The sequence below is a fragment of the Chelmon rostratus genome, chromosome 3 (assembly GCF_017976325.1).
Source record: "Chelmon rostratus isolate fCheRos1 chromosome 3, fCheRos1.pri, whole genome shotgun sequence".
In the NCBI taxonomy this organism is placed as follows: Eukaryota; Metazoa; Chordata; class Actinopteri; order Chaetodontiformes; family Chaetodontidae; genus Chelmon; species Chelmon rostratus.
Genome location: NC_055660.1, coordinates 16,896,172 through 16,919,156, shown reverse-complemented (window position 1 = coordinate 16,919,156; position 22,985 = coordinate 16,896,172). Strand labels below are relative to the sequence as shown.

The following is a 22,985-nucleotide window of genomic DNA, read 5'->3' as shown; positions in this document are numbered from 1 at the left end:
TGTTTAAGCCTTGATGAGCTACAGTTGCAAGTTGTGCAGTGTTTTTGTTTCAGACTTCTTGTAATGATGTATGGGTGGATCTTACCACATGCCGCATTACTTAAACTCTATAATTAATATTTTAAGATATTTTTGCACTATTTTGACTGAACTGACAAACCCAATCATTTTGTTCAAATTGTTGAGTAGTTATTCATCACTGTTATTTCCTTCTTTCTTTAAATTAGTTTTTTGTTTTATATCTTTTTTTTATTTATGTTTTTTAATTTAATTTTTTCCCATAATCTTGCCTTCTACTTTAGGTGGAGGCCTTAACCAGACAGCCAAGAGCCACCACCGTCCACGCTGTGAGAGACACAGAGCTGGTCAAACTGCCCGAGGGAACACTCAACAACATTAAAAGACGATATCCCCAGGTCAGTGACCTCGTCTTGATCTGGTCGTGCTTGTGTGTACGGATGAAACAGTGCTGATGCTTGATGTCTGTTTAGGTGGTGACGAGATTGATCCACTTGTTAGGCCAGAAGATTCTTGGAAACCTGCAGCAGGGTCGCGGGCCTTTCTCAGGTAGGGTGATGATTAGGAGCCTTTCATGTCTTTGTTAGTCCAGCCTGATGCATTTGAAGCACAGCATATTCCATTTACACACTGTGTGACACTGTCTTCCAGGTTCAGCCCTGAGTCTGCCCAGTATGACAACCAGTGCCGATGTCACCAACCCAGCCAGCAACCTCTCCACTGTGGCTGTCCTGCCTGTGTGTGATGAGGTGCCGATCAATGCATTCAACCTGGAGCTCAGCCATGCCCTCAGTGCCATCGGTAAGCCAACAAATCATTCATTTGTCCACAACAGCCCTTTTTATATCTTTCTATATTGCTGGATTTAGATTTAGTTCCTGGTTTTACCAGAAATATCCGTTTTTCAGACATTTTACACTACCTTTGTTTGACACTTGCAGGGCCCACTCTGCTATTAACCAGTGACATAATCAGAGAGCGACTGGGTGCTTCTGCCTTGGACAGGTCAGTCTGACAATCACAAAAACATCTTTGTCTTACCAAGCATCATCCCAAAAGCTTTCCAACTGCAGCCCTTTTTACATTTTCTCCTTCACTCTTTTTTTCCCCCATCTTAGGTTTGTCTGTATTGATTGCCATCATTCCCACTCCCTGTATCTCCCACTTTATTCTTCCTGTCATCATAGCCTTTTTTCTATTACATGTTTTTGTTCTACCTGTTGATTTTCTTTCCTCTCAGTTACTGTCTGTGTCTGTTTTGGTGACTTGAAAACCTGTTCCATGTCCTCATCCCTGCTTTTCCCCTGTATTCATCAGTATCCATGAGTACCGTCTGTCTGGCTGGCTGGCCCAGCAGGAGGACATCAATCGGATTGTCCTGTATCAGACTGACAACAGCATGACGCCGTGGACTCAGCGCTGCATCCGTCAGGCTGACTGCATCCTCATCGTTGGCCTGGGGGACCAGGAGCCTACCTTGGGAGAGGTATGCGTGTGTCCAGGAGAGGAAAGAGGAGGGGAGATGGAATTTTCACTAACAAGCAAACTGGATACAAATAACTTCATTTTCTCTGTGTATCTCTTTTCTAACTATTGTTTCCCTCCTTCTCTCTTCCCCTCAAGTTGGAGCAGATGCTGGAGAACACAGCAGTTCGGGCACTGAAGCAGCTTGTCCTCCTGCACAAAGAAGATGGTCCAGGTCCCTCCAGGACTGTCGAGTGGCTCAACATGCGTAGCTGGTGCTCTGGGCATCTGCACCTCAAGTGTCCCCGCAGGGTCTTCTCCAGACGCAGCCCCAGCAAACTAGTATGAAGCAAACATTACTGTCATTTCTGCTTGTTTTTTTAATGCATTTGTTATTATTTAATACATATATGCAATCAGTGATATCTTGATTTTTAACGGGAGCAACCCCCTGCCCCCACACCAGCACACACACACACACCCATGTGCATCTCCCGAAGGACATGGCTTAGTCTGGAGTTGTATTTTATTCTATTTTTAGCAGCACAGAAGCTGCTGAATGATCATAGAAATATTATAGCAATACTATAGGAATAGTACAGGCAGTACTGTGTCTCTATGATCCTCGCACTCTTCTGCAAATACACGTTGCTACTTGTCACTTAAATCATGAAGGTCACGGTTCTTTATTGTGTTTATAGTCTCAATGTAGTATAGAAATTAGTATTTAGAGTGTATATAGTCTAGAAAATGTTATGAATCCAAGACAAACTGACAGAAGAATGGGACTAAGAGAAAAAAGCACAATTACAAATCTGTCTCTTACTTCAGCACCACGGACAGCACCATGGATTTATTAATACACACCACAATTAAGCTACTGATATTTCAGAGCCATGGTCAGGGTCATAGATTCTAACTCACACAAACCTCAGTCAGATAAAGGATCAATGAGTCAGGCAGAGTAAACTGACATTCAACTAAACCACTCCTCCGCCCCTGCACTCTCTCTGCTACTAGGGGATGGAAAGCGAGGATGGCAGGTTAACAAGGTGGATGCATACCTTCATTAATGCAAACCAAGAACACAGCCATGAAATGATAGTCTGATAAATCGGTGAAGCTTTAACATGAAAAATGTGCAGGAAATGAACACTGCTCTTGTGTTGCGAAATATTAACGTGAAAGTTGACATGTTTACTGTATCTTCACGTGTGTTTGTGCAGCGGGAGGTTTATGAGAAGGTGTTTGAGAAAACTGCAGACAGGCACAGTGATTTCTCTCGGCTGGCCCGAGTCCTGACTGGAAACAGCATCGCCCTGGTGCTGGGAGGAGGAGGAGCCAGGTGAGCACAGCTACCAGTGCAGACATGTGGAGAGCAGCTTGTGTCTTACAAGTCTTAGTGTTTTCTAAAATTAACAGTGGAGTCTACCCACCTGGTGGGAATATTATGTAAGATGTCAGCAGCCCTAAACTCCCTTTGTCCAATGATTTGTACTTTTTTGTTACAACTACATTCTGAAGATGAAAATGTTCCCTTTTATACCAAAGAAACATCTCAAATCATTTTTTACCGCCATGTGCAGCTTGCAACTGATGAAGTTGTCACGTGTAGCTGACTGTTGTTTTCCTTTGTGCAGAGGCTGCTCTCATGTGGGTGTGATCAAAGCTATGGAGGAAGCGGGGATTCCTATTGACATAGTGGGTGGGACCTCGATCGGCTCATTCATTGGTGCGCTGTATGCAGAGGAGAGGAGTGCTGTCAGAACCAAACAGAGAGCCAGAGAGTGGTCCAAGGTGCAGCACACGTCGACTCTATGTCCATTATTCAGTCATTTCTGTCTTGCTTGTATGTGTAAGGTGGCATTTTTAAACATTGCTCTTAACATGAAAAAGGTTTAATTTACCGAGCAGCCTTCAATTAATCTTCTTTCCGTGTATTGGGAATGCCAAGTAAATGATGAGAAATAATAGACTTATGACCAATTTCTCTGTAATTTCTTGTTTGACAGGCAATGAACTCAGTATTTAAAACAGTCCTGGACCTGACCTATCCCATCACCTCCATGTTCTCTGGTTCTGCCTTTAACACCAGCATCTATAAAGTGTTCCAGGACAAGCAAGCTGAGGTGAGAGATTACAGTGTACAAAATCTTTAAGTTCACTGCAGTAAGGTCTGCCACAACACAAGTGAGTTATGTTTTTGAATCAGTCACAGGGAAAATAGTAGTAAAGTTTATGACTCTGAAATACTCTGTGTGTCTCCAGGACCTGTGGCTGCCATACTTCAACGTCACCACTGACATCACAGCCTCATCCATGCGGGTTCACCAGGATGGTAAGTGACAGCTGAGCTGACAGCAGGGGACAGAAGTTTTAAAAGCTTAGCTTTTACAAGCTCAAGACTGTACTTTCTGCTTTATAGTACTTTTACAGCACTTTTTAGTACAGTACATTATTCAATAGCTGTAGATCAGCACGCATAAATGCAAACACACATAGATGTACACGTTGAAGGGCATGAGTGATTGCTTCAGTCTTTCTCAACATTTAACACAACTCAATTAATAATACTGCTCTGAATGACAGAGAACTAATGTGTGAAATTGGCATTAGCATCAACTCAAGTAATGAAACAGTGAGTCAGTTAGAGGTAAAATGCCCAGTAACTAAAGCTTTTATGACCTAAGCGAATATACTGACATGTCATTGCCGTCTCTTGATTGCAGAAGTGACTTTAGGCTCTCCAGCACTTTTTTTTTATTTTCTATAAATATTGTCTTAGTAGGCACAACTTGGAGCGATACACAAAAATTTAACTGGCTCATCCGTCATGTAGAGTGACTGGACTGCATGCCCTCAGATTAATGGTTTAAGGTGGGTGTACTCCAAACTAAATTGAAGTCGGTGTATTCTCAAACTGCTGTTAATAATGGCCATCATAGTTACTGAGACTCTAGGTGTATCGGTTTAATAGTTTCCATGCCAGCTGGAGGAATCTCAGTGGATGCAGGAAAGTTCCTCACAACAAGAAGGTGAAACATGTTATAACCAGTAGAATTTAATGAGTACGTTAGGGAGTGATTAAAGGGGAATGCGTCGCAGCCATCAAAGTATTCATCAAATGCATTGCTTCATGTTCATTGTAAACCCACTATTTTGCCTCTACAAACATGCCACTTTCAATCTGGTTTGGAGCGTGCCCCATGGCCAAGGGTTTAGAAAGAGATTTCATTAAATATGTGCAAAAGAAAACACCATGCAGATGTTTATATGTCTGTGTCTGTATTAGCTGATATAAGGGCAAATGTGTCCTGTTTGACTGCATAAAAATGCACCATCACTAACATTAGCTAAGTAGATTTAGTCTGAAAGGACCCCCAACCAACCCCACAAATCCAGTGTGTCCAGCCATTTTCTATGCTGTGTAACATTTTAGTTTAATCACTGTAATACTACCTTCCAATATTGTGCATCAAATTAAGGCATTGCTACTTCCATTGTAAAGACAATGTTTTGAATTATAATAATCCAGACTGATTGCTAGATTTGAGGGGGTTGCAGGCCTGAGTGCTGCAGGGAATGTTTGCATCTTGGCATGTGTGTGAACTAACTGCTGGAGCAAAGCCTTTTCCTCTCTCTATCTCATTGTTCCCATCATTTGCCTCTCTTACTTTACTGCACTAGTTTCTTTCTTCCTCCTTTCTCTCCTTCTTTCCAGTGTTTTACCATCTTTCTTACTGTTTCTAAATCTTTTCTTTTCTGTCTCTGTTTTTTTCACCATCCTTCTTAACTTCATCTTTTCTTACGCTAAATTGGTAAAGCTGTAGCTTTTTCATCGTGTTCTTATCCCTCACATCTGTGTCTAAAACTCCCAGATTACGTCCAATATACTGTCTATATTTGTAATTCCCTTATGTCAGGTCTTTCTGTACATAGATAGACGTCACAGAGCTTGTCCATCTATAGATTATGCCATAGACAAAATAACCTGTGTAGTCACTGACCCCAAATTGCTGATTTCCCTCCCATTTCCATGTCAACATGTAGGATCCAGAACACCCCACCTTGCCTCCCTCCTTGCTCCTTAATGACATCCAATGTTGCTTCTCTCACTCCATTCTGTGCTTTCTGTAGTTCTTTTCTGGTGTCAAACATTGCTAGGCTGGTGCTATTCTGAATTTATCAAGAAATGAGTAATTGTATGCCCTTTTGATGGGTGTGAGGTACACGGTGTCAAAGGTTAGCATTACATCCTTTGGTTCTCTTTTTCATTAGAAGCTCAAATAACATAATGTCTGTCAATACTTTTTGCTAATAAAGGTAAAGTAAAGGTTAGGAATAACAACAGATAGTAATACTTTAGAACAGTGCCAGCAATACCCCACAGCAGTTAGCAATATCTCCAGGAACGCTACTTTCCTCCTCTACGCTACCACAGAAAATAGCTACATTTCCATCATATTCTAGCCCAGTAGCTGGACAAGCTGTTAATGTATTAACGCCTGTTAGCGTCTATAGCCCAACAGCTAATGATGGCTACGGCTAATGACCCCAGTGAAGTCGGGAAAAGCCCAAAGCTTTGTCTCTGCAGCAATAAAATTTACCCCATGTGTGCAGCATGTCAAGGCTTATCCCAGCCGGCATTTCGATGGCCTGGCCACTCTTGCACATTTGGTCATTCATCAGGGTTCTTCTCAGAACAGGGCTCCTTCCTTTTGAGGAAGGCCAATAAGGGCTGGTTCTATGTTATTTGAGCTTCTAATGAGGTCATGCAGGTGCCGTTTCCATAGTGACACACTCACTCATGCTAATCAGAGAACTGGGGTTACATCTATCACCTTATGTTTTATCCAGATTGAGATCTGAAACTAAACACAATAGCAGATCTTCCCTCTAAAACCTTCTCCAGATTCCCTTCTAGTTTTCTCTTCATTCTACAGAGTTTAGTTTAATGCCCAACAGCATTACTTGAAATGGTGGTCTCTCTCTCTCTCTCTCTCTCTCTTTCTTTCTCTCTCTCTCTCTCTCTCTCTCTCTCTCTCTTTCTTTCTCTCGCTCTCTCGCTCTCTCTCTCTCTGTGTCTCTCTGCTTGTCTTCCGCCCACCTTGCTTGTCGGACCAGACATCTAACAACGCTAATACTTGGTCTTTTTTTTTTAATATGCTCAATGAACACATCAAACAAACCTTGCATCACTGTTTTTAGGTTGCAGGTTGTAATCGTTTATATCACATCCTGGTTTTAGTGATACTTGCTTATTGTGTTGGTTGTAGCACAGTCTCAAAATTTTATCATGTTTATAAGTCACAAAATCTATTATACTTTCTTAATTAGTCATTGAATATTTTACTTTGATTGGCCATACAGTTGTCCTAAAGTATGCTTTTTGAAATTGGCCTCATACTAGAATTTACTGCATTTGGTTAAAAATAAGTCATGAGTACATACTTTTGTTGACATTGTATTCCCCTTCCTCTCTGTCTTGCTCCTGGCAGCTTCTTGCGCTCTTCTTATCTATGTTGCGGGCATTTCTTTCTCTCAATTTCTCTGTCTCTCTCTCTCTCTTTGTACTCTCTCTGTCTTTCTCTCTCTCTTTTTCCATCTGTGACATGGAGTCAGGTCCATATTTGATGTGTTCCTCCTTCTCCATCTCCATTTCCCGACAGGTTGTGTCTGGCGCTATGTTAGAGCCAGCGCCTCCTACACCCCCTATTTACCTCCCCTGTGCGACCCCAAGGATGGCCACTTGCTTGTGGATGGTTGCTATGTTAACAATGTCCCAGGTCAGATTTTAAACACCCGCTCACCAAAACCTCCTCCCCGATCCCTAAGTCGACAATCGAACACTCGGCTACCCTCCTCCTCTTTCTTGTCCTCTCCCTCCCGAGTTCTCACTCATAACTAACCCCACCCGGACCAGGTGGACACTGGGAGCCCATGGTTTGGAAGGAAAGACTAAATCCACCATATGTCTTAGGGCTGATCCAATCAGTGCCTCATCATTCACTGAATAATGCCCAGTGGGACATATTTTTTCCAGCTGGCTTTTTGTTTCACACACAAAGTGCACTTTCTCCATTTGGCTTGGCGCCACCTTTGAATACAACCTGACCTTGCTTAATATAAGCTGACCCTGACTTTCTTATTAAATGTGAGGTTTTGCTCATGCATGTCTGGACATCTATGGATCACAAAGAGATGCATGATGGTCTGGCTTTTCCTGGTCCCCTATATTTGCTAAAATCTTCCCTTTCATATCTTTAAAGTTTTGGGCGTGGCTTATAAACACTGATGTCTTCACACACCACTGTACTTGCTTATTTGTATAATCAAAAAACATTTTTTTTTTACAAAAACACAGCCACTCACTTGCAGGTAGCTCAGCTTGACCAGCGTAAATCAAACTTGAGGATTGGATTTAGCCGGATTTTCAGTGTGAGATCTGATACACAGACCAGACAGTACTGTGTGCTTGGATTAAAAGAAAGCTAATAGTGGTGAAGGTGACACTTCTGCCTCACCAGAAATACAGTAGTGAAGGGCAGCAACCATGTCAGCATTGCATCGTCTGTTGTTGTGGATCACTGTGCGTTTCGGTGGGCCTAAATGTGTCTGTCCTTTAGCCTGAACTGCAGCGTGTTTCCCATGAGGTCCCATGAAGAGGTTCATGTGAAATTGCTTGTGTTTCATTCATCACATCTACTGACAGGAACATGTTCAGTCTCTCCTACACAACACCTGTCCTCTCCCCTGGCTTTGCTTGCTTCTGTGTGCACGCCAGAGTCACCGGGCCAATCTATATATTTCTCATGAATATATATTGATGGCATGTGTTACCTTTTTTTTTCTATTTGCTTTGAATCATTCAAGGATATGTGTTCTGGATCCTGCTGTTGCCAAAAGTAGCTCAGTACAAACTGAATAAGGCCCTTAAGTTACAATAAATCTAGAGTAAATAAATAGGAAGCTGTAGGTCCCACTAAAGTCATATTTCAGCAAGATAATTCTGTCTCAGCATTCACATATACTCCATGCAGAGTTGCACCCCTCGCTTTTCTCTGCGGTGCTCCTATCCTTCCAACCCATGCAGCACCCGGCCTGCTCCTGCCCCCTGCTGGCACTGAGGCTGTACTGAAAGACTGGGCAGGCTGGGTGCTTCCCTGCCATGTTCACGGTGAAGGATCTCCAAACATTGTCACAACATCTGCCACTGCTCTTTCTCTGATATATGGACAGTTAAAGTAGGTTCACCTCAATATTTTTAACTTCTTGATTGGTTTCAGCTTACATGTACAGTATCTGTGGATTTTGCAGGAACTTCAAAAAGGAGCATATTCATTTGATCACATGTTGCAAAGTGCTGTTGTTGGGAAATAGTTTGGAGATCCATAAAGCCTTGGTGCTCTGTGATGGTTGCCATTTACTTTTTTACCTTACGCACAAGTCACACAGGGTCTCTGTGCAAGGTAATGAGGTTTGCAGTGGTGTACAACAGAGTCTAAAGGAAGGCAGAACTACAGTCCTAGCCTTTGCAGGGATCGGCTACCTCCTTTGTCCGACCTCCCTCTAGTGGTTGGACTGCGGTCTGTGTCGACACTAACCTGAAACGTATAGCAAACATTATTGAGATGTTATCCACCCCCTCCCTCCTCCCTCCTTCCCTCCCTGGTGTGTCAGGCTCTCTGTGGCGTTATGTGCGAGCGAGCATGACCCTCTCGGGGTATCTGCCGCCTCTCTGCGACCCCAAAGATGGCAACTTGCTAATGGACGGTGGCTACATCAACAACCTGCCAGGCAAGTAGAGGTGGTACTCCCCCCACCCCCTCACCAATACACAATCCTAAACGTCCACCAAACTCCTGTCCCCCTAAGGAGGGGGGAGGTGGAGCGAGGGACGGGGATTGTTTTTAATTAGGGGTTTTTATCAAGGTGTTTATAGTCAGGGTAAGTATATAGACGTGGGCTTATCTTAATGCTGATGGAGGGAAGTCTGGTGGTAGTGGAGGAGTATGTTGAGTTTTCCCGGTCTGGATATTGAGCTGGGTCAGAGCATCAAATAAGACTAAGTGAGTCTTAATCAACCACATTTTTAAAAAAAAAGATAAAAACTGTGTGAGTCCAGTGAGGAATTGATCTTTAGAAGACCCTAATATACTCTGTATTATCCGGCTGGGAAAAAGTCAGCATTTAGAGTCGTGCTTGGAGTGGAGTGAAGTATATGACAAGGTTTCAGTCAAACTAAGAAATACCACATCAGATAGGGGAGATGTGGTATTTGTCAAACAGCCTGGTGTCAGAAAGGTGCAGAATTAAAAATGTGGGGAGGGATTACCACGAGCATCAAATTTGGCCAGAACCTGATTTAGCTATTTTTAATGCCATAAGACACCAGTCTGCTTTGAGATTGAAGTGTGGTTCCCCTCCTGTCGAAATGGGCACTTTTCTGTAGGGCTGGGCAACAATTTAATATTATTGTATGACTTTCAACAGAATCATACCGTGGTGATGTTGTAATAATAATAATAATACCTCTATTTTCATAGCACTTTTTAATGCAGAGATGCTGCCCAAAGTGCTGAAAAAAACAAGGTCAGATGAAAATAAACAACACCAATATGAAAAAAAAACAGCAATAATAGTAATAAGTGAAAGGAGAAATAAGCAAATAATCATACGATATCATGTTATCATTCTGTTGTCAACAAAACAAAATGAGTTAAATTCAAGTTTTTGTTTTACACCTATGAAGACTAACACATAATTGATACCAGAAAACGCCTTTCTTCATATGATGATCATGATGATCTCAACTGTATTGCCCAGCCCTACATGTTTTGCTCATTACACTGAAGCTTAATTATAAAATCAGTATTCCATTTCAACCAGAGGAAAAATGAGTGGTTTGTTTAGAAAGAGGGCAAGAACTGTTTTTAGTCTGCAGACCGTTAAATACATCCTCATTACCTGAAAGCATTTTAAAAATGTACTAGACTATATGTACACATTCCTGTAATGCTTACAGAGGTAAGACATAAACTGTTTTTAGCTTTCATTATGGTGTGCAGATGAAAACTCCCCTGAGTCTGTTCTCTGCGTAGTGATAAATGGAATGTACTGTACTGTATTTGACAAAGCTCTGGACTGAGCTATTGTACTTTATATGAGAATCACGATCCATTATCTCCCAAGCGATACTCATTCCCAAGTCATGAGGTTTGTGAAATACTGTGTTTTCTGGGCCCAAAGATTGATCCAGCTAAAGTGAGCCTTGTAAAATCAGCATTCTTTACTTCTAAATTGTGTTCCTCTGCCTTCTCCCTGAAGAGTTTGTGCTCCATCAGCTGCATTTACAGTTGTTCTTGGCACACTGGATCAGTGCTTTGGGCCTGTGGAATGTCGTCCTGTTTCTGTCTTTGAATAGGCTCGTACCACAAAAATGCTCACTTCCCCATCATTCTTTTAAACACTAGCAAGTCAATGAGTAAGGTGATGACCTCATGTCCTGTGCTTATTTGCCAGGAAATTTGTTTGTTTTTTTGTTTTTTATAAATGCACTATTTTGTTTCACCCATTGGCCATAGATGCTGTGGAGCGTCTGACAACTTAAAAAGCTGATGATTTTGTGGTGTGAGTCTGTTTGAACACTGTGACTCCTAAAATCAAGGTATAAAGAAATCGATATTAATGTTGAGACAAGCTTAATAACACAGGATTCATTGTCTTACCATCTCTGCTGCTGGATTTTGTCGCGCTGTGTTTGTACGTCTGTGTGTGTGAACGCTGGTGTACACGCTACACGTCCAACAGCGGACATTGCAAGGAACATGGGCGCCAGGACGGTCATTGCCATCGACGTGGGTAGCCAAGATGAGACAGACCTCTGTAACTATGGCGACTGCCTGTCTGGCTGGTGGTTGCTGTGGAAACGGATCAATCCCTGGGCAGAGAAAGTAAAGGTACGGTACGGGTTGGAAGCACAAGGCACTGGTAACTATTGGTGACTCAGCATCTTAAAATAAAGAAGGCTGCATTTTTAATGCTTCCGATCAATATTTAGCAGAGATGACTTTGCTTGAAATATTTCTATTGGTGAACTGTGAAAGTATTCTCTCCCCGTCCTCTTCCACAGGTGCCAGACATGGCAGAGATCCAGTCTCGGCTGGCCTACGTGTCTTGTGTGCGGCAGTTAGAGGTCGTGAAGAAGAGCGCCTACTGCGAGTACATCAGACCTCCCATCGACCGCTTCAAGACCATGGACTTCGGCAAGTTCGATGAGATCTATGTGAGTAACTTCATGAGTATTGCCTGTTTTTATTCATCTGGAGATATCCAGCATTTGCGAACATTACAAGTTCATCGTGATACCTTAATTTAATTATTGCAAGCAAATGAGAGCATTGATTTTTGTTAGTGTGAACCCCATTGCTTCATTCTGCAAAGAGAATGTTGCCACTCTTGCATCTGTGTATGTGCAATTGTCTTGAAGTCAACAGCCATGTTCAGACAGTTGTTAGCATCATATCAAAACAATGAGGCCACTGTGTCGATGCAGCATGATTGCTGATGCTGGGTGCTCCTGCAAATAAAAGGCAGGATCGTCTCTAAAAATTAAAATCCCACAAGCTTAATTAGCTTGGATGATATGTTACCAAATAAATCCAAATAAAAATTACAGATCAATTCCTCAAAACACGTGTCTACTTCCTTTATCTAAAGTACCTCGCATTTCTGTTTAAACTACTTCAGGATGTGGGCTTTCAGCACGGCAAGTTGGTGTTTACTGGCTGGGCTCGAGGCGACATTATCGAAAACATGCTGAAAGACCACCACTCAGCCGACTACAACGACAACAAGAGAACTGACGTGAGAAGAGGGCATGCAAGCACAAGCACACACCATAAATTAAATGCAATGTGGTTGATGTAAAGCTACGTATATGTTCATGTACAAAGTTTATACGCCAGTATATAATCATAATTCCTTGTGTGTGTGTAGTCTTGCACGTGTCCAGGAGCTGACTTCACTGACCTTGCTGAGATTGTATCCAGGATAGAGCCGGTCCAAAGCTACGTAGCTGCAGAAGGTGAAGGATCACTTGCCAATTTATTACTATTTAGAAATGATTCCTTATATATAGTGGTCAAAATATGTTTTACACAGCTTGCACTCATCATGTTAGAAGTCTTTGTTGCAGCAGTGTCCCCCTCTAGATGTACAGTTTCCCTTCAAGATCATGTTGGATTCATTCAGTGCAGTAAATAAATCGTCGTAGCTTTCACCTGGTCCGTTTTATGGAAATACAGTAGGAGCTGTCTCCGGTTGTTTATGGGTACAATCTGGGGGGTGTCATTCACGCAATAAATTCTTTTGGCAATGTCTCCTCTAAATCTTTCCATTCAGCAGAGGAGTCGGACTGTCTGACAGAGTACGAGGAAGACGGGATGGACACGGTGAGAGAGGAGGAGGGGGAGGAGGAGGAGGAGGAGGTAGAGGACCCTGAGGACCACTCCCCTGGAGAGTGGGGCCAGAATGGAGTCTTTCAGACTGTAAGTACACACAAAAACATAAACATACAGTGTCTTCTTCAGTGTCATTAGAAAACCGAGTCATTCGGAAGTTCACATATCTAAAATTTGGGGAAAAGAGAGTATTGGTTTAAAACAGTTTTTAAAAATTAGTATTAGCAGATATCATGAGTTGAGGTATTGGAATCAGTAGCGGGAGACAAGTCAGATTGGTGTATCCCCAAACAAAAAGACAAAAAAATACATGCACACAGGTATTTCAGTCTCAATCCCTCTTTTATTCTACATGGACAGCACATGTTGAAACATTGTCATGTCCAATAAAAGAAGAACTGGAAATGAGAGAGGAGCATGCAGGTAGTTTTCATCAATGTCCTGATTGGTGGTACTAGAGGAAAAGGGGCCATGATAAGGTTTTATTCAAGCATAGGTTTTGTCTATTTAATATTTTGTGTGCAGTAACAGAGAGTTCCAGTAAGCACCCTTTTTAGATTTCAGCTGTACTGAACAGGTGACAACAGCACTCTGCTCTGCTCTGCAGGATGAGGAGAAATCTGTGAGACAACGCAGGAAACTCGCCAGTGACTCCAACACCTCCGAAGTCTCTGACTGCTGACAGAGGGCCACGGAGGAGTGAAGGGAGTTTTAACAGGAACAAGGGCCAAATTATGGGTCCATAAACTGTCTAAGCTAAAGACTGGGATGCCACACCGAGCTCCTGCAACTTCTGAAACTCGTCAGAAGTTTGTTTTTGCTTTTCTGGATGAAATCACTGTTCATTCTCTAAATTATTGAACCTTCTTTGCATCAAGTGGCTTTTTCCTCGCTCTCACACTGGCTGCATCTGTTCACATTCTGACCCCACCATCAAAAATGAACATGTGCTTTCTCAAATAAGAAAAGGTCTTTCAAGGTCTGTCCCGCCCAGCTGTTTCTCTCGTCGTTTCACACCAACCTGACCCAGTGCCAGAATCCCTGCCTGCCAACTCCCAGTGCTGCCAAAACTGGGTCTCCCCAAGTAAGCAACACAACAAAACAGGGACACTTTAAACTTCCAATTCACTCTCAGTTTCAAGTGGCCAAAAGGACCCCCCCGACATGTCCCATCTGGTCTCTGAGGGTACAGTGACAGTGCCGCGAATGCAGGTACATGACGGTCGCCTGCTGATGCGAAATGTGTCAAAGTTCACCAAAGTTGAACTCCATGCGAAGAGAAGATGCAAATTTGCTCACATGCTTCACGCATATGTGACTGTACCCTAAATCTTTGTATGTCTCTAATGTCAGTACATCTTCATTGCACTCCATCATTGACGGTTTGAGACATTTCATGGTCTATTGGTTTCTTTCGTTTGCTTGTTCGGTTGAGTGTGTATGATGATTGGTCCAGATGTTCAAAGTTGCGATTTGTTGAAATAGACAAGACAAGAAAGTAAAAAAAATATATACAGTAGAGCTGTAGCTAGTAGCAGTTATGTAAGTTAAGCCTATAGTGTGTCAGGTGTAAAGAGAAAGACTTGTTCAAATGTAGACTTTATGTTGAGTGAGCTGAGCAGGACCAGTGTTAGGAAGCAGACTCATAGACTAGGAGGCTTTTAAAGAGAGAGACATTTTGAAATTTAAGTAATCAGATAAACGTGTGTAGACAAGAAAAGAGATGGACCAGTGAGTAAAGTGTTATTTTAATTTAATTTAATTTATTTAAATTTCACCCACGGTAGAGTAGAGTGAGCTTGAAGCGCCGTAGATAGACTGAACTGAACAGAGGATGGGTGGAAAATGTGTAATGAAAACTTTGGATGACTGAGATTCTTTCAGTGACTGGCTAACATTGTGTCTGTGTGCTTGAAATTGTTGTGTTTCAGCTGTTTTGTTTGAGATAAAGACGATGCCTTTTCAACCAGTGTTCGATCCGCTCACAGTGAACAGTGACCGTGGAGGAGAGAGAGCGATCATTTGACTGACACTACACAATAAACCAGTGTGAGCCCGCCTCTGCCTGCCCGAGGTCACACAGTCAGTACTCAGGGTTCCTGCTTATGGTGGACAATATGGTGTGTAAATCTTAAAAAACTAGCCAATACAGTAGTGTCAAAGAATAAGTCATTTTGAGATGGAAAATAAGCAGAAACCCTGAGTAATCCTTAACTTCAAATGGGCAGAAACTCACCTCATGTAACTATTGACAGTTAATTAATATGGACCTCTTGTAGAAATTGTATCAAGATTATATTATAATATACACATTGTTGATATTCATATATGTATATGAGGTGGAAATTTGTAAGCTGATGCTTTGCTGCAAGACAAGGGAACCTACACCAACGAAAAAGTTTTCCTCTCTAAAAATCCATTCTGTTTTATTTATACATGTTAACTACTGGCTTTGTAAAGATTTTTTTTTTTAATTTGAGGTTGGGGGGTTGTCTTATTTTAATTAACTTGGCTTTAGCTGTTTTGCACTGAAATATTTGAAGTATTCCTTGCTCAGAAGATGTTTGGTTTAATAATAACCATCCACCTCGAGACACCAAGAGAATCTAAAGAATAAAAACAGATGAATTTAATATGCATATTGGAAAATAAAAATAATATGCATCATGTTAAGTGGCATTTGAGCTTTTTTTTTTTCTTTTCTATACCTTTTGGTGCATGTTATGAGCTGAACACAATCCTAAAAATATGTTTGTTTATGAACAAAACACATCTTAAACTGACTTTACTGGACAATATACTGTACATTAGCTAATACGACATCTTAATTAATTATAGTTTATGTGATTTATAATAGTTAAGCAAAACAAGAGTCTACAGCCATGTGGTCTGTATGTGAGGCTGTGCTTTGGCAGAGTGGAGCTTTTTGTTAAATGCTAACATTGTAGTGCTAACATGCTTACAGTGACAAGGCTAACATGCTGATGTTGTTTAAGAGGAACATTTTCGACCTTACTGTCACAGTCACATTTTGTTTGTCATTGAGGACAGGGCGTATCTGGCGTTAGCCTTTCAGAAAGCCAGACAAGCGAGAGTAGAGGAAGAAAAGAAGAAAGTGTCCCGCTTCTGTTGAGACCATGATGGACGTTGAACGATAACCTCCATCCCTGAAGCATTTTTACTTTATTTTCTGTCTGCGTAAGGTAAATAAACTGAAACCGTCCAAGCTCGGTGTTAATGCAAGAAGCGGACCCGAGCAGGCTGCCCCGACCTCGCAGTCAAGTGAGCAACACGGTGAGGAACATGTGAAGCTACGGTGGGAAGCTAGCCGAGCTAACTGGGTGTCAGGTGAGGCTTGTGCCATGTCTTGTGTTGTACAGCAAGCCGTTTTGCTTAGGTGTGGCCTAGAACCAGCTAGTACAGCCACAAGGCTGAGTGGTAGTGATGGGAGGATGAAGCTATGGGGCTTTCTTTCTATAAAAAGATTTGAAGTATGTATTGAATGATTTTAATAGCATGTGTGCAAGAGAAGTCCAAGAACCCTGCGCATTATTACTGTAATATCTTCCAGTAACATAATTAAAAAATGCATTGTCCAACAAGCCTACATACAGCTATACATTATGTTGTTGTTGACACAAAATGTATGTAATGCAATGCAATGCACCTTATCGGCATGTTTTGGGTTTTTTTGGCTTTTTTAGATGTGCGTTTATTTTGAGTGATGCTGTGTCAGTTATATATAAAGGATCAGGACCCTGATGCAGAGGTCATGGCTGCTCACCAGTGAGGCATCTCACTCATTCTACTCAGAGAACTGGGGTTACAGAAGTAACCTGAAGTTACAGAGTGTAGAAAGTAACTAAGTACACTTACTCAAGTACTGTACTTAAGTACAAATTTGAGGTACTTGTACCTCATTTTAGTGGTGGGGGAAATTTGCAAACTACCCAGCAGTATGTAAAGTAATGTATAAAATATATTTAGATAAATTGAAATTAGCGCCACATTGAAGCTTTTTTCAGTTCACTGTGAAAAGACATGATACAGAACTCAATAACAAAGGAAACCACACAAGACTAAAAGGGATGTTTTAGAATGGAGCATGACAAGAGTATGAGGCATGAACTGTAGCATTCACAGGTGCTTCAGTAGCAGCCATGCAGGCTGAGAAATTATTCTACACAACATGGGAATATTCACACCTGCAGGATTAATTCCATGAATTCCTGATCTGCTGTGAGCAGGTATGTATGGGCGTGTGTGTGTGACTCTGCATAAATAAAACAACTTTGAAGATAAAGTAAGGATTGGAGTTGAGGGTGTGATCAGAGGAGTAGCCGATGACTTTGTAAGCTTGTGAATGTGCATGGTGGCTGCTCATTAAACTGCAATTTCAAGTCATTTAAATCCAATTCAGTATGCTAAATTGGCATGAATGTCAGGTGAACACATGCCAAAGTGTCAAGGATAATGCATTTCAGTAATGACGCGAGAGAAAAAGAAAAACTACAATTCATTAAGTTAAAAAAAATGCTGCTATGACATATTTTATCTGTGTGAAGCATGATGTTGAAGCAAGTGAGGAAGGGGAAACTCTTGTAAGATTTAAAAAAAAAATGCTGCTTGTTGCAGTAACAGTTTGGGACCGTTTTGTGCAGCTCAGTCACTCTGTTCACTCGCACAGTTTGTGACTTTGTGTCTTCTGGCATGTACATGAGCATCATCACTGAGACTGGCTGCATCCCGATGACCTTCATGGCCTACTCTCCAGCACCGGAATGGACCGCTGTCAGGTGAGAACCTAAGCTCACACAGCAGCATAGAAACAGCTAAATAATCAACATCACCATTCAAACTATTCATATTAACACTTATCTGTCAACACCTAATTAACCCTTAACATTTCTGCGTTAGTAGCTTCAAGTCTAGACAAATTCCCATATTCCCAACTGTCTGTCACTATCATATATGCTGTATTATTATACGTCTGCAAGTTAAAATAAAATGAAATCTAAAGTAGAGTAAGTTTGCAGTGGCAGCCAATGGTGTTGAAGTGGTAAAAAATGAAAGTGAAAGGGTTTAAGCACCTTTACGGTAGAACAACACACAATTCCCCAATCAATTATTTTTATTGTTCTTCAGATCGAACAGTAACAGGCGACACAGCACACACTGTGCTGCACGCAGCCTGCTGTTCATCTGTAACTGCCCTCCTGTTCCATCTGTGTGAACGTTAAACAATCGGCAATGATTCTCAGACAGTAAATATTTGTTTATATTTCACCACTTTCAGCTGGGTATTGGGCAACACAAACTCCATGGATGGCTACTTTCGTCTCTGCAAAATCTAAACAGGGAAAAGTTCGACTTTGTGGGTCATAATTTTGGCTTACCATTAGTATATTTTGCATTTATTAGTTCTAACCTTTTATAAATGTTCCCCGTATCTTCCTGACAGAGTGAGGCTTCCATAGAAAACAGAGGTACAGTGTTTATTTTGACTCCAATCAACTGGATTTCTTTTTCAGTCACAACAAAATTTTGTCAACACAAAAGCTAAACTTTCATTTAGAGTGAGTTATTGACTCTTGGAAGATCTACTTGCACTAATTATTTTGGGAATTATTGAGATATGAACATCACTTATTAATGTGCCACAGTATACTTCATGCCTCGGTATGAAAAACCTCTTTGAAATGGATTCAGCATTTATATTTTACTTATTTGATACTGTGTACTGTTCTATGTCCTATTTGATTGTCATTTTGTTTCTGCTGTCTTTTTCACTCATCCATTCAAGCATCCAGCTCCAAAAAAGCACAGTATTATTCAATGCTTCTGATTGATTTTATTGAGACTGACAGAGATAGAACACATAGCAGGGGTGCAGCTACAGGCATTGCTACTGGATGGTCTCCTGTAATAGTTCTCACTGTGCACTGCTAACAGTCAAGGTTTGCTCTAACCGTCTTCCCAGCTTACGATTTCCTGTCATGGAATAAGGTGTGTGGGTTTCATCCCATCACAACAGTTCAAACAGGGTCGAGTGACATATCAAGATTCGATAAGGGTGTAAAAAAATGACTTTCACATACATCCCTGCCACTTGTTGGTGGCTTAGCAGGTTAAAACAACCTTGGAATTCATTTTAATCTAAATAGCATTCCATCCCATGATGGATCCCATCACTGGATCATTAGTGTCGATTTAGCTCTGCTACCCTGATGAGAGCAGTATCGGTGATTGTTGTGTCGAGACACTCCGGATGTTTACTCCTCTTTCTTGGTCTTCATGGCCAGAGACTCCAAAGCAGTGAATATAGTGTCTGGTCTCTCCGTCTTCTCCAGCTGAGACTTGGCGCAGAAGAAAGGAGGGATGTAGTCCATGGGGTTTGTGTTGCCAATGACCCAGTTGAAGGTGCTGAAATATCAATGAAAATGAGGATTAGTGTTATTAACGCGATTGTTTAACATTTGCATGTCGCTCGCACAGGGTTAAAGTTTCACAGATAAAAAAAGTTGCAGATGCAACATGAACAGGACTTCATGTATGAGGAAGAGTTGAAGATGAACAGCAGACTGCATACAGCAGTGTGCACCATATCACCACAGAAATGTCTTTAACTGAGGTTCAGAGCCAGGAATACTGTGTCATCTTAAAAATCAGATAGTTCCAACGTGTGGCCAATTGTTGCCCACACTGAATTCCTGTGTATAAGAAAAAAGTTGATATTTGATCATTGATCTGAGAATTGATTGGGTAGCAACCTGTTGGTGGACAGCATGGCTAAATTGAATGTCTTTTTGGCCACTGACTGCAATTGCAAATTAATGCTGTGCAGCCAAACTCTGTTTAAACTCCAGAACTTTAATTTAAAGTCTAGTAGAGTTTGGTTAGGATTAGAATATTTGATTTAGTAATACTTGAATTATGATGCTGACAGACAGTTGGGAATAAGGGGATTTGTCCAGGCAGAAATGTTAAGGGTTAATTAGGTGTTGACAGATAAGTGTTAATATGAATAGTATGAACAGGTTTTCACCTGACAACAGTCCATCCAGATCCTGGAGTGTAGCCCATGAAGGTCATCGGGATGCAGCCAATCTCAGAGAAGACGCTCGTGTACATGCCTGAAGACACAAAGATAAGGTAAAACTTTATTTATCCCCAGTCGGGGAAATTTGGGCAAAGTCACAAACTTTCTGAGGGTCCAACAGTGAACAGAGTGACTGAGCTGCACAAAACAGCCACAAACACAAAAGTGTCCTTCAACATTTCCACAGCCGCTGCACCCACAGGTCTCATTTTTAGCACACTGAACAAAAAATGTGAAATGCACAAATTAAAAGATAGTAGATCAGAATATTATCACACAAAAGACAAACAAAAAATCATGTCAGTCACAGGGAAACAGAATATGAGCTCACTGTCTGACCTAGACACACACAGCACACACACATCTTTGTGATCTTCAATCGTAGTGCCTTTATAAGGCCAGTAATTTCTATGGAGGTCTGGATTTTTGTAGCAAGTTGCCGGCCACATTCCCAGCCTTTGATTGGCCTTTCGTCATAGCACCAGGCGCTGCTCCTTACCGTTCTGTGGCAGGCTTCCATACCAGGTGTTGATGAGCACACCCATTCCCCAGGAAGAAGAGGAGCCCATGAATACCTGACCCATCAGTTTAGCATCAGAGGGAACTTGCATGGGAATGAAGCTGGTATCCAGTGGTTTCTTCTTGCAAGAGAGTTTGCTCCAGTCGATCTCATAATAGACTTTCTGAAAGGACAAAGAAAGACTGTGAATGCTGTCCCCTCACTTCTCCTATGTTTGTCTGTGTGCTATCTTAGCAGAGAGCTGTGTCTTTAAATATGTCCCCAGTGTTATTAAGTAGTAACATGTACTTACTCTCCAATATCGTGTTTATGGCGATTCTTTTTCAGCTTCTTAAAAATGAGAAATTTACGCTTTTCTTTCAAATCAGTGTAAAGTGAAAATTGCTGGGTTTTAGATTGTTATACAAATCTGTGTTAGGCATGTTTTGTGCTGCTTTGCACCAAACTATTCAATGTGTAACACTAGATTGGCATCATTCTGTGCACAGCTGCGTGTGGTTTAATGATTTTAGTTTAGGTAAGCCTGTAGAGTATTCATAAGAGGTTGTTGCATAAGGTAGGAGCAAAGACTGACCTAATTGACTACGTGTAGTACTCTCCATTGTTCAAATGAAATTCTGAATGTAGTAAGTACAGATCATCATTCATGGTCACGTGACACTGACTGGATTTCAAAAGGAGAGGTTGAACATGCTGATGCTGGAGCAAAAGGGAATTCAAGAACATGTAGCGAACTTCCTGCTTCACCAGTTCATGGGCTTCAGTACCAGTTACTGTGGCCATGGTAACAAATAAGCTGTAATATGAAATGTCATTGTTGCAAAGCCCACTGAGCACATAGGTAAGCATTGGCAGAAACACTTGAGTTAAATACCTTGTTGAAAAGCATCAGCTGGTCCAGAGTAAAGGTCTGATTACCAGCAACTCCGTAGTTTCTAGTCCTCATCCTCTGACCAATAGCGTCATAGGCCATTGTTCCTGTGGACATGATGAGCCCGTTGGCACCCATCTGAAAAGAGGCAGAGAGCAGAAAGTGAAGGCAAAAAAAGAGCTCGCACGACATGGGTTCATCCAGGAGACATTGCAGTGTGTGTGTGTGTGTGAGACATGTGAGCAGACTGACCAAACTGAAGGCTCCGTTCATCAGCCCTGGAACAACTGTGGGAGAAAAAAAATAATGAACAAATGCAATACTTTTATAGCTGTCTGAAATTAGCAGCCTGTCTGTATTACTACTGCTGGATAAAGAATTGATTTGATAAAGATGAAAACAGTTTTTTGTTTTTTTTTGTCCAACTCAGATAAACTGCAAAACGCTGAAATCAATTCACCCAAAATTCTCATCTCTACAGCAACAGTCAAAAAAAACAAAACAAACAATGCACGGACATAAAAAACAGTATTTTTCCGTGGTGTCCACACTCACCACAGGGTTGTGGTTCCTGGGCGAAGGCAGCAGCCAGCAGCAGGCTGAGGCAGGACAGCACACTGATGAAGTTCATGTTGAGAAGCTTCAGGAGCTGGACGAGTCGCGCTCTGGTCTCAGGGAACGACGCACACCTCCATATATACCTGCTCCCATCTGTTCACACTCACATGCGGTTTAGCCGACTCTTCATCTTTGCTGACTGCTCCAAATAGGGAAAATATGACCAAATGTTTAACAGCCCACCAATGGTTGGTGTGACATATGACCATTGATAAGATTAAGCAATGCATCACATGCTAGTTTTTATGTTCAGGCACCAAGCTCATCAGATATCATGGACGCACTACGTTTGCCCTTTAGTCTGAGTTCACTTTGAGATGTGGATTCAGATTATTTTTCCACATTAAAAAAATAATTACTCTAAATGGGACATTTTGGTCAAATACTATATAATATTCCACATAATATATAGTTTTTACAAACACGTGAGTTCTGAAAATATGAATAGATGTTAGGAAGCCTTTGGGGAATTTGGAATCAAATGCAATACTAACCTCTTGATTTATGTATTTCTTTAACATTAATGATAAAATGTACATTTAAACTTTCATTCATTCCTTTGTTTAGCATCCATAAATGTCCAGTATAGTTGTTCAAAAGTACATTCAGCTGCAGATCAGGAGTTCATGGAGTTAAACCTTCCAGTCCACGAGTGTATAGCTCCAGCGCTCTGACTGCAGGTGTGAATATTCCCATGATGTTTTTCTTAGCCTGCATGGCTGCTACTGAAGTACCTGTGAATGCTACAGTTCGAGCCTCCTTACTTTTGCTGTGCTCCAAAAAAAAAAAAAAAAAAAGCTTCAATAACACAAGTAATAAAGTAGATTTGTATTTATATAGAGACAGACATACAGTATGTATCATGCAATTATGTCTGTGTTATATTTCTTATATTTAATGCAGAGGCTACACATACTGATTAAAATCAACAAT

At 41.4% G+C, this 22,985-nt stretch overlaps 2 protein-coding genes across 4 annotated transcripts in view; one reads left to right on the top strand and one right to left on the bottom strand.

The window, feature by feature from the left end:
• The window catches only part of pnpla6 (patatin-like phospholipase domain containing 6), a 29,748-nt gene extending 14,149 nt beyond the window's left edge, over window positions 1–15,599 (top strand). Inside the window, exons 20-36 of one of the 3 annotated variants that reach the window (XM_041966424.1) lie at window positions 303–416; window positions 492–567; window positions 670–819; window positions 960–1,023; window positions 1,336–1,504; window positions 1,642–1,824; window positions 2,709–2,827; window positions 3,123–3,279; window positions 3,495–3,611; window positions 3,751–3,820; window positions 9,163–9,279; window positions 11,293–11,441; window positions 11,615–11,767; window positions 12,232–12,348; window positions 12,481–12,568; window positions 12,889–13,031; window positions 13,552–15,599. In XM_041966424.1, coding sequence (XP_041822358.1) covers window positions 303–416; window positions 492–567; window positions 670–819; window positions 960–1,023; window positions 1,336–1,504; window positions 1,642–1,824; window positions 2,709–2,827; window positions 3,123–3,279; window positions 3,495–3,611; window positions 3,751–3,820; window positions 9,163–9,279; window positions 11,293–11,441; window positions 11,615–11,767; window positions 12,232–12,348; window positions 12,481–12,568; window positions 12,889–13,031; window positions 13,552–13,626 — 2,061 coding nt within the window. In that variant the 3' untranslated portion in view covers window positions 13,627–15,599. The other 2 variants (XM_041966418.1, XM_041966432.1) reach the window with 2 other exon arrangements.
• A 3,617-nt stretch (window positions 15,600–19,216) lies between these two features.
• Window positions 19,217–22,065, bottom strand: LOC121604869 (ependymin-like). The gene is made up of 6 exons (XM_041934511.1): window positions 21,990–22,065; window positions 21,687–21,721; window positions 21,438–21,572; window positions 20,543–20,726; window positions 19,990–20,077; window positions 19,217–19,367 (listed from the first exon to the last, which is right to left on the bottom strand). Exons 1-6 carry the CDS (start codon window positions 22,063–22,065, stop codon window positions 19,217–19,219), a joined length of 669 nt encoding a protein of 222 aa, XP_041790445.1.
• Between the last annotated feature and the right edge of the window lie 920 nt (window positions 22,066–22,985).